Source organism: Bufo bufo, chromosome 6 (genome assembly GCF_905171765.1).
Source record: "Bufo bufo chromosome 6, aBufBuf1.1, whole genome shotgun sequence".
NCBI classification, from domain to species: Eukaryota; Metazoa; Chordata; class Amphibia; order Anura; family Bufonidae; genus Bufo; species Bufo bufo.
In genome coordinates this window covers 153,129,033-153,140,427 of record NC_053394.1, presented here as the reverse complement: position 1 = coordinate 153,140,427, position 11,395 = coordinate 153,129,033, and the positions used below count along the sequence as shown (strand labels likewise).

Sequence of the window (11,395 nt, the reverse complement as noted above, 5' to 3'; positions counted from 1 at the left end):
GGTCAGAAGGCTCCGCCTGGCTGTCCCAAGGAGAGCTCGGAACATCACCGGATCTCCTGAAATAGCGCAGGGCAAAGAAGAGCATCGGAGCATGAAATGCTCCAATGCTCATCTTAGTGGGGCTGCCTGGGTAAAAATAAGGGTATGTCTGGGTTCATCTGTGAACCCAGACAACCCCATTAACATAATCCTAGATTTATGGGGAAAACATGACACCTGCTGATTTCTAATCTTTGTGTCCAAGGATAAGAATGTGCATTTTTTGCGTTTTGGTGTTACTCAGAAGTTCATATCTCTTTCAGGGCATGGGTTCCAATGAACAATTGCTACCTCATGTCAAAAGAAATCCCTTTTTCTGTAAAGAAGACGAAGAGCATCTTCAACAGTGCCATGCAGGAGATGGAGGTGTATGTGGAAAACATTCGCAAAAGGTTTGGTGTATTTAATTACGCTCCCTTTCGGACACCTTACACACCCAACAACCAGTACCAAATGCTGCTTGACACTACCAATCCAAGTGCTGGTACTGCCAAGACAGACAAACAGGAAAAGATCAAGCTGAACTTTGACATGACTGCATCTCCGAAGATCCTGATGAGCAAACCCATATTAAGCAGCAGTGGAGGCCGACGGATTTCATTAACAGACATGCCACGGTCCCCAATGAGCACAAACTCCTCTGTGCACACAGGCTCAGATGTAGAACCAGACGCTGAGAAGAAAGCAGTGTCCAGCCACTACAGTGCAAGTGAAGAGTCCATGGACTTTATAGATAAGAGTACAGGTTAGTGAGGAGCTTATATCCACCCTGTAAGGGCTCTTTCACACTTGCGTTCTTTTCTTCTGGCATAGAGTTCCGTCGTCGGGGCTCTATGCCGGAAGAATCCTGATCAGTTTTATCCTAATGCAGAATGGAGAGAAATCCGTTCAGGATGTCTTCAGTTCCGGACCGGAACGTTTTTTGGCCGGAGAAAATATCGCAGCATGCTGCGCTTTTTGCTCCGGCCAAAAATCCTGAACACTTGCCGCAAGGCCGGATCCGGAATTAATGCCCATTGAAAGGCATTAATCCGGATCCGGCCTTAAGCTAAACGTCGTTTCAGCGCATTGCCGGATCCGACGTTTAGCTTTTTCTGAATGGTTACCATGGCTGCCGGGACGCTAAAGTCCTGGCAGCCATGGTAAAGTGTAGTGGGGTGCGGGGGAGCAGTGTACTTACCGTCCGTGCGGCTCCCGGGGCGCTCCAGAGTGACGTCAGGGCGCCCCATGCTCATGGATGACGTGATCACATGGACACGTCATCCATGCGCATGGGGCGCTCTGACGTCATTCTGGAGCGCCCCGGGAGCCGCACGGACTGTAAGTATACTGCTCCCCACTACTACTATGGCAACCAGGACTTTAATAGCGTCCTGGCTGCCATAGTAACACTGAACGCATTTTGAAGACGGATCCGTCTTCAAATGCTTTCAGTTCACTTGCGTTTTTCCGGATCCGGCGTGTAATTCCGGCAAATGGAGTACACGCCGGATCCGGACAACGCAAGTGTGAAAGAGCCCTTAGTAGTCTGTGAAGGTTTTTCATTGGTTGGATGTTTCACTGGATAGAGGCATACTGTTTCATCTGTATGTTGAATGCAGTTGTTCCCTGTTATCAGCCACTTCAAGATTGGGAGCAGCTGACTTACAGTCTGCTTTCGGTTGCATTTTGTTAACTGTACAATGTATAGATGAGTGCATTTTATTGTTCTCTGTTTCACCTTGCCATTTTTACATCCGGCAGGCTGTTATGGCAGCTACCACATCGCCGTCTGGCCTCATTCACTATGATGGGGACCAGTGGAGATCATTATAGTGAATGGGGGCGGCAAGTGTTAAGTAGCGTTCAGCAGTGCCGGATCCTGACATCTGTGGTAAACGCTAGTGTGAAACTAACTTCACCAGCCACAACATTTATCTACATTTACATCATTTTTCAGCATTTTATTTTACAGCTTCTCCTGTATCCATAAAGACCGGACATGGTGGCAGTATATCAGGCAGCCCCAAACCTTTCTCACCACAATCCTCTACACCAGTAAAATGTAAGACGGAGAGGAACACAAGCACAGGCAGCATCCTCAACCTCAATCTTGGTCAGTAACTATATGTAAGATTATTCCTTTAATAATAAAAGTCTATTAGTTGAAACACATCTTTTTTCTGTATGTAATGTATAAAGCAGCAAAATATCCTGCACAGGTAAGGTTAGGTAGCCTGAAGCTTATATACGTAAAAATGTAATTCTTGGTCATGAACATTGAAATGCTCTACACAAAAATGTTGTATTTACTATAGTGGACACTGCTGGTATAAGGGAGTGTATAAGAATTGAGGGTATTCTTAACCCCTTAGTGACCACCAATACGCCCTCTTACGGCAGTCACTAAGGGGCGTTAAATGTCCTGGAAAAACCACAGCACTCAGATATAAATTTGAAAATTACAGTAATTTATTAATCCAGTTACATAGAGATGACATGCCCAACGTTTCGGTTCTTTTCCAGAACCTTGTTCACGGCTACTAAGCCAATGTAGGTAGGCACAGTGAGGCTGGATGGCAACGTTCCTTAGGAATCCACATTAACTTAGTGACCGTGAACAAGGTTCTGGGAAAGAACCGACATGTTGGCCGTTTCATTTGTATGTAACTGAATGGATCAATAAATCTGTACCTGCACAGTCTGAAAATGGCAGTACTGATTGGATAGAGTGAGTCTGTGCAGGTACACACCTCCATCTGGTTACCACCCCTCTGTACCCTTACTGAAAGCTAATAGCAATTTATTCCTAACGTCTAGTAGAAATAATAAAGGAATAGCACATCATAGAGCCATAAGAATAGATGCTCCAGGATTGTTATTACATGGGGAATGCATGAAGCTATTAAAACAGGCATGTCAGGAGCGGTGAAAGGTCCTCTTTAAGGCCAGCCTGGTGCAGCCTGCTGGTGGATGTCAGTATAGCACTGAAAGTAAACTTGCACTGCGGGAACAGTACAATGTATTTTACAAGCGGTCAAAAATTTGCCCATTATAGTCCCCTTGTGGAGCTATTAAATGGTTAAAAAAATCTCAAAAGGTGATATGTACCCCAAAATGATACCAATGAAAATTAACCTCATCCCTATAAATCAAGCCTTCACACACCTCCATAGAAATAGATAAAAAGGTTATGTGTCTTGGGATGCGGCAATACAAGAACATTTTCATATATTTTTTTTTAAAGGAGTTTTTATTGTGTAAGAGTAGTAAAATGTATATGTATTTGCTATCGCTGTAATCGTACTGACCCATAGAATAAAGGTATTTTGTTTATTTATGACGAAAAATTAATGCAGCAATGTTTATAACATAAAAACTCTGTGGCGGTATTGCTGTTTTTTTTTAGATCTCCCTCCCAGAAAGAGTTAATAAAAGTTAATCAATCTGTACCCCAAAATGGCACCATTAAAAAACACAATTTGTCCAGCAAAAAAAAAAAACATACCTCAGTTATGACTACATTGACGGGGAAAATAAAAAAGTTATAGCTCTTGGAAAGCACTGATGAATAAAATGAAAAAAATTATGTGTTTGGTCATTTAAGGCCTAAATCACTATGGGGTTAACACTGCATAACGTACTGCTGTCTAAAGAACACAACATACGACACCGCTTGTCCTGCTCATAGAAGGGAAATGCCATATTCCCATACAATTGAGATTGCCAGTAATTTACAAACTCTGCTTTGCAAAGGGTAAGTGTGGAGGCGTTAGCTGGCTGGACAGTATGTACAGTAAAATTCCTCTGATCCAGCATCAATAGGCCCCAAACCTCAGGAAGCAAATGCCAGATAAAATGGCTTTTCATTTATTTGTGTTGGTCTTGGAGTCTTCCACCTTTTAAAGCCATGTGTTTGTCCAATATTCTGGAAAACTTTGCACTTGCCAGTTGGGCCCCTGATTCAAAGAATTCTACTGTATTTGTGACTGTACTTTTCTGTTGATCCAATGTCTTTCTATTTTGTGTGTTCCTGTATTTAGACCGCAGTAAAGCGGAAATGGACTTGAAGGAGCTGAGTGAGTCTGTGCTTCAGCAGTCCACGGCAACCCCACTCATCTCTCCCAAAAGGCAGATCCGCAGCCGATTCCAGCTCAATCTGGACAAAACCATTGAGAGCTGCAAAGCCCAATTAGGTATCCCCATAGATTTATTGTGCATGGGCAGGTGAAGCTGTGTGGTGGATTTACTACATTTATACTGCTCATGTATTTGCTTCAATCCAGGAATTAACGAGATTCCGGATGATCCTGATGCCACAGTGGAACACAGTGATTCTGAGGAGTCAGAGAAGACAGATTCTAGTGACAGTGAGTATGGGAGCGACGATGAGCCGAAGTCAAAAAATGATGAGGAAGAAAAGGAAAGTGTGAAGGAAAAGGAACTCCCTCCATCTTCAGTAAAGAAAAAATCCAAGCCCTCAATCCAAATAGAGGCAAAGGATGAATCCAAGAGTGCAACAGCGACAACAGATAAAGCGGATGCAGGGGGTAAGGATAAGCTGGCATCCACTGTAGAGAAGGATGTTCCTGACAAAGGTAAACCCCTGACGCACTCTGCAAAGGAAAAAGTGAAGGGAAAGGATGATACAGACTCTCCTACTGTACACCTTGGACTGGACTCTGACTCTGAGAGCGAACTGGTCATTGACTTGGGTGAAGATCATTCGGGGCGAGAAGGACGTAAAGCCAAAAAGGATGCTAAAATAACAGCAACAAAACACCCAGAAAGTATGTGCAACAACGTGTGTCATGTTAAATGTGGCTTTACACAGTGGTTAGGCTTCTGCTGGACTTTCCTTAGGGTTTATTACGTGTGAATACCTGAAAACGGTATTCAAGTATACCTCACATTGGGTACATTGACTTCAATAAGGCAAACAAAGCACAATTCATAATTGAAGTCCGCTTAACTTGCTTGCTGTTTTTCTGTTGTGTTAGACTATGCTATTCTGTATGGGGGGGAAATGATGTAAAGGGGGAATCATTTAGACTTTGTTTGCCTCATTGAACTGAATGCACCCATCACAGTATATGTTTGAATGCCGTTTTCGGGTATTAATATATACCCCTGATGCAAAGCCCATCTGGGGACTAAAACACATCACAACTGAACCGAGGCAAAGTAATACAGGAAAATTATTATGCTTCCTTGTATGTGCTACACTGCATTATAGTATGCTACACTACTAAAACAATGTTATGTTTTACCACAGTATACTACATTTCTACAGCAGTTTACTGTATTACTAGTACAGTATGCAACATTATATCACAATATACTGCGCTATTAGAACAGCATACTGCATTATACCACAATATATACTACAGTACTAGAATAGTATACAGCATTATACCAGAGTCCTACATTATATCACAGTATGCTACACTACAAGAACAGTATGCTACATTATATTACAATATACTTTTCTATTAGAACCTTATGTTGCATTATATTACACTAATAGATCAGTATACTACATTTCTAGAGGATTATACTGTATTACACCACAACTTTACTACATTACTAGAATAGCATAGTGCATTATACCACATTACACTGCACTACTAGAACGATACACTACATTACTGTATATCACAATATGCTACTCTACAAGAACAGTACAGTGCATCATACTACACTAATAGAGTAAAATACTGCATTATACCACAGTACTCTACATTACTAGAACAGTATACTGTATTATACCACATATTTAACTATAATACTAGAATAGTATACCGCAGTGTACCACAGTGTACTAAACTACTAGAATAGTATACTACAGTACTAGAATAGTGCTGCGTTATACTACACTACTAGAACGGCATACTACATTATAGCACAGTATACTACAATACTTGTACAGTGGGATACATTATACCGCAGCATACTACTTTACCAGAACAGTATACTGTGTATTACAGTACTAGAGCAGTATATTATATTATACCACAGTGTGCTACCTGGTTCATGCTGCGTTTAGCTCTACATTGTGCCTACATTATATCGCAATGAGGCAGATGAAGTCCAAAATATTCATTGATCTGCTTGACATTTATTTCAGTCTTTTATCCAGACAGAATAAAGTGGTAGACTACACTGCCCAGCCCTATGATATTTAGCAGTATACGCCACTACATTATACTGTACTGTAATGATGTGCTAAATACATTACACTGTGTTGCACTTTATTATTCCACCTCATACTACATTTCTATACTGTTGTACTGCACGCCCACACTGCAGTGTATTCTGGTAGGTAAAAGGTATCAAAGGGGATAAATATCGGATCGGTGGGGATCCTACCACTTAGGCCTCATGCACACGGACGTGAAATAAAACATGTCCTATTATTGTCCGCATTATGGACAAAGATAGGACTGTTCCGTTCCGCAAAATATGGAATGCACGTGGATGTAATCCGTATTTTTTGCAGATCTGTTTTTGAGGAACGCAAAATACATACGGTCGTGTGCGTGAGGCCTTAATCACAAGAACGGGGCCCCATACCCCCTGCAGGCCTCCTGCTGCTCCGCTGAAATGACTGGAGCGGCTGGTCGCACATGTGCATGGCATTCATTTCTATAGAAGTTCCGGAGATAGCCAAGTACAGCGCTAGGCTTTGAATAGAGCAGGGATGGGCCAACCTGAGGCTCTCCAGCTGTTGCAAAACTACAACTCCCAGCATGCCCAGACTGCCTACAGCTAGTTTTATAACAGCTGGAAAGCTGCAGGTTGGCCATCCCTGGAATAGGGGATAACTTTTACCTACCGGAATACCCCTTTAATGCTGTGCTGTATTTTATTATATTGTATTGTACTTTATAGCTTTATCTCTCTATACCACTGCACCATGTACGCTCCACTATATTATACTGTAGTTGCACTATTCTCTTCTGTAGTGAAGAACATTGTATTGTAGTGTAATTTATCATATTACACTAAACCACACTATACGGTATTGTACTGTATTATGCCATCACTCTCTAAGCATTCTTTAAAGAGGACCGTTCACGGGTCCGGACATTATCATATCACTAGCTGGCTGTGTAGGGCATAGTGAAGTGATGTTACAGTGCTTACTAGTTTCTCTATGCGCTGCTCAGTTTGCCCGTTCTGCCCCCTGTACTGGTTTCCCGCCTGGTATGTAAATTCATATCATCGGTACAGGGAGGAGACGGCCGTGTTGCTCAATGGTTGTCTCCTTCTCCCTGGCTGTAAGTTGCCCAATCGCAGCGGAGCGCGTTACAGCCAGGGAGGGGAAAAAAAAGTCTGTAACGCTCTCCGCTGCGATTGGGCAACTTAACAGCCAGGGAGAAGGAGACAACCATTGAGCAACATGACCGTCTCCTCCCTGTACCGATGATATGAATTTACATACCAGGCGGGAAACCAGTACAGGGGGCAGAGCGGGCAAACGGAGTGGCGCATATAGAAACTTTTAAGCATTGTAACATCACTTCACTATGCCCTACACGGCCAGCTAGTGATATGATAATGTCCGGACCCGTGAAAGGTCCTCTTTAATATATTCTTTACTATACTTCACTGTGCTATACTGTACTACATTACATACTGACTTATACTCTACTGCGTATTATACCACCAACATATTTTTTCATTGATTCATTTTCAGTAAAATCCCCAACCACAGCCAGTGTCAGCAGTCTGCCAGCAGTTGACACCCCTATCATGACCCGCTCTGCATCCCAGGCTGCCCCTGCTGTAGGGGTAACAGTGACTACAAGTTCAGCATCAGCTGCAAGCACTCCGACGGCAGCTACTGGCAGCCCAGTGAAGAAGCAGAGACCTCTGCTCCCCAAGGAGACAGTTCCCACCGTGCAGAGAGTGGTGTGGAATTCTTCCAGTAAGTTTCAGACCTCATCCCAGAAATGGCACATGCAGAAAGTTCAAAGGCAACAGCAGCAGCAACAACAGCAGCAGCAACAGCCGAGCACGCCTGCGCCGTCACAGTCTCCACAAGGGACGAGATACCAGACACGGCAGGCTGTGAAAGGTATTGCATGCTGATCACATCCCTGTCATGTCAATGGCCCAGCCCTCAGGACCAGTGTCCATTTACCTCCTCTGTCTGAGGGCTGCATTCAGCATCATCCCCTGTGCATTACTCACCTTCCATCTTACCAGCGACATCATTATAGAGACAGAAGACTAAAGTGTTTATGAATAGATTATTCCTACTGAAATTTATCTGTAAGGTTTAGAAACTGTTGCATGTAACACAGTGAATGTTTAAATACATTGGGGGAGTTTTACTAAGCTAAATGCCAGATTTCCAGCTCAGTTCACTCCCTGATACTAGCTAAAATACCTGGCCCAATATTTATTGTGTTTTACACACTTTTTTCACACTGGAAAATGTGGTATGGCTTAGTGGAAAAGTGTGTAGTTTAAAATGGGACAAAGTGCACCAATATCTTGGTGCAAAGTAATCCAACCAAGAGGTGACAAAGTTAAAACAAAAGTGCCCTCTTATCTAGCAAGATGCGTCAATTTTATCAGATTGTGGAGCCACTGGCATCAATTTGGTGGATCTTTAGACTGGAGGATTAGACAGGATCAGTAAATCTGCTCCATCGTATACTTATTGTTGGTGGTATATATAATATAGAAAACCGCGCTGCTTCAACTTGAGTGCGGTTCACACTGAGGGAGACAAAAGGTATCTATCAATGTGATTCCTCAGTTTTGGTTCCCACTAAGGTCGATGCTCAAATCTCTTAAAAGTCAAAGAATAGACGGCCCAACATAGTGAAATACCGCCAACTGAGTTTAAATAACGTGATTTATTGTACTCGCAAGATCCATAAAACGCATATAAAAGGGGCACGTCCTCTCATGAAACACCCGACCCGGTTTCGCCTCCGCTTCGTTAGGGGCATCTGTGGACTCATCTAGATTGCTAATTTTATTGGGCATTACTACAGCCCTAATTTTCATGTTTACAAAATTCATTTCAAATCACATTCAAGCTCTTTAAATACGAAACCATCAACTCCCTTTCTTTTTCTCCTCCTTTCAATATCACTTGATTAGTTTTCTCTATTTGTCTTCCATTAGTTCCTCCCCTTAATACAAATAGATTGGCGATTCCCCCTCTTTCTGGAAAAGCCGCAGTCTCTTTCTACCTCTGTATAGACCTCAATAATAAACCACCTTACTGACATCCCAATGTCCACATCGAGGAAAATAACTTTTGTAAACAGACCCTGAAAAAATAGGATACAACTGACATCTCGATACTTTACATGTTCACTATACAAGCTTTTATGTCAAATTCAACATTCAAGCCCTCAAGATGTTAAGTGATAAGTTTGTAGATCCATTCTACTTCTCTTCTGTTGATTCTATTCAATGGATCGCTACCCGGGTCGGGCGTTTCATGAGGACGTGCACCTTTTTATATGCATGTTGTTTTATGGATCTTGTGAGTACAATAAATCACGTTATTTAAACTCAGTTGGCGGTATTTCACTATGTTGGGCCGTCTCTTCTTTGACTTTTAGGAGATTTGAGCATCGACCTTAGTGGGACCCAAAACTGAGGAATCACATCGATAGATACCTTTTGTCTCCCTTAGTGTGAACTGCACTCAAGTTGAAGCAGCGCGGTTTTCTAAATTTGATATACATTGGTTATTTGTGAAGGGTACTCTCCTCACAAGAAAAACTGCAGCGCAAAAGGACAATACTGATCTGGGGACTGTAACTTTTGTTGCAGATTGTCTGTGTTTTGTGTTTGTAAAGTGTTTATATGTGATTTTTTTATTTTTATTTTTTCCTGTTTTTTTGGGGGGTTATTTTTATTTATACTTTGATAGTCTTATTGGCGGTGAGCCTGCCATGTAGTTATCATCAATAGAGCTAAGGTGCTGTTTGTGGCAGCCTGTATTTTGTGAATAAACCTACACTGCACGTAGATCATCTGAGACCTGGAACATAGTTATTAAAATAGCTCCTTACAGGAGGTTTCCAGTATCAGTATAATATTTTATGATTATTATATATTATTACTCTATAGTACAGTTAAAAAAAAAAAAGCTTAATCGCATAACTAATGGACATGTCCTATTCGGGTCCATTTTTTAGAATCCAACTCCTATGCAGTGCATGGTAGTGAGGAAAAAATGGAATGCACACAGAAGCTATCTATGTACTGTCCATTTTTATGGACAGAAACTCGGTCATAGTCGTGTTATTAAGCCCTAACAGTGTCTTATTTTGCATTCTGCATGGAACGCCATAGCAAAACAGAAACAGAATCCTTTCATGTGTTTTCTAACTTTTAGCGGTGCAGCAAAAAGAAGTCACACAAGCCACATCCACCTCCACCATAACCCTTGTGACCACCGCCCCACCACTAGCCATGGTGACCAGCCCAGGACAGCCACTGACCACATCAATCACCAGTGACCTGCCCATCGCTACCGCCTCAGCTGATGTTGCTGCTGACATTGCCAAATACACCAGCAAGGTGAGTAAGTTCCTTACAATACAGAGCAGTGGATTGGGTATTGTTTACTGGTAAAGTGGTTTGTTTTTAGATAAAATGAAGTTAAAAAAACATTTTAATAGAATTATGCTATTTACCTAACCTTCATTGTCTGGATTGATGGGAGCAGTTAGCTGTAAGCATTCATTCTAATACTTAGTTGTTAACAGGTAGCCTGACATAAGGAGTTGCTTTTTAGAAACTGCACTTCTCTTGTCCATTGATGTGTTTGGTATTGAAGCTCAGCCTTGTCCTAGTGAATGTCAGATCCAGCCATGGAAAGCAGTAACATGGTTTCTGGGAAACAATATCACATACCCTTCACTGTGTAAGTTCTGAAGTTAAGGCCCTTAATGGTGTTACAATAAACCTCCCTTTTTTTTTCTCCTTATAGCAGGCCATACATTATCGCCATATAAAATGTGTATTTATTAAGTATGATCTGGAGATGGCAGTATATTATACACATCACTGTCCTATTCATTTCAATAGGAAAGCCCAGAAGAGTCTGCATCCCCTTCCTTCATGTGATCCCGTCACTGCTAATATCTGATCCCATCAAAACTAGTTTTTAAATTACCTGTTATTGTGTCCTGTGTATTGATCATTCTATTTATCCATTACATGCATAATGTTTATGAGCAGGGCACAAGCTCAGTCAGTTTAATAGAGTCCATCATTTTTTATGTGCCTGTGGTTTCCTTTACAATTGTTTTTTCAGATGATGGAGGCAATTAAAGGCACAATGACTGAGATATACAACGACTTGTCTAAGAATACCACGGGGAATACCATAGCGGAG

General features: G+C 41.9%; 1 protein-coding gene across 11 annotated transcripts in view; it reads left to right on the top strand.

Annotated features, from left to right (window-relative positions):
• ZMYND8 (zinc finger MYND-type containing 8) overlaps positions 1-11,395 on the top strand; it is a 125,272-nt gene that overhangs the window by 97,747 nt on the left and 16,130 nt on the right. For 10 of the 11 annotated variants that reach the window (XM_040439055.1, XM_040439054.1, XM_040439053.1 and 7 more), the window contains 7 exons: positions 303-784; positions 1,994-2,134; positions 4,062-4,214; positions 4,305-4,808; positions 7,718-8,098; positions 10,391-10,575; positions 11,315-11,395. In XM_040439055.1, the coding sequence (XP_040294989.1) occupies positions 303-784; positions 1,994-2,134; positions 4,062-4,214; positions 4,305-4,808; positions 7,718-8,098; positions 10,391-10,575; positions 11,315-11,395 (1,927 nt within the window). The remainder of the gene's footprint in view (positions 1-302; positions 785-1,993; positions 2,135-4,061; positions 4,215-4,304; positions 4,809-7,717; positions 8,099-10,390; positions 10,576-11,314) is intronic. The other variant, XM_040439058.1, reaches the window with a different exon arrangement.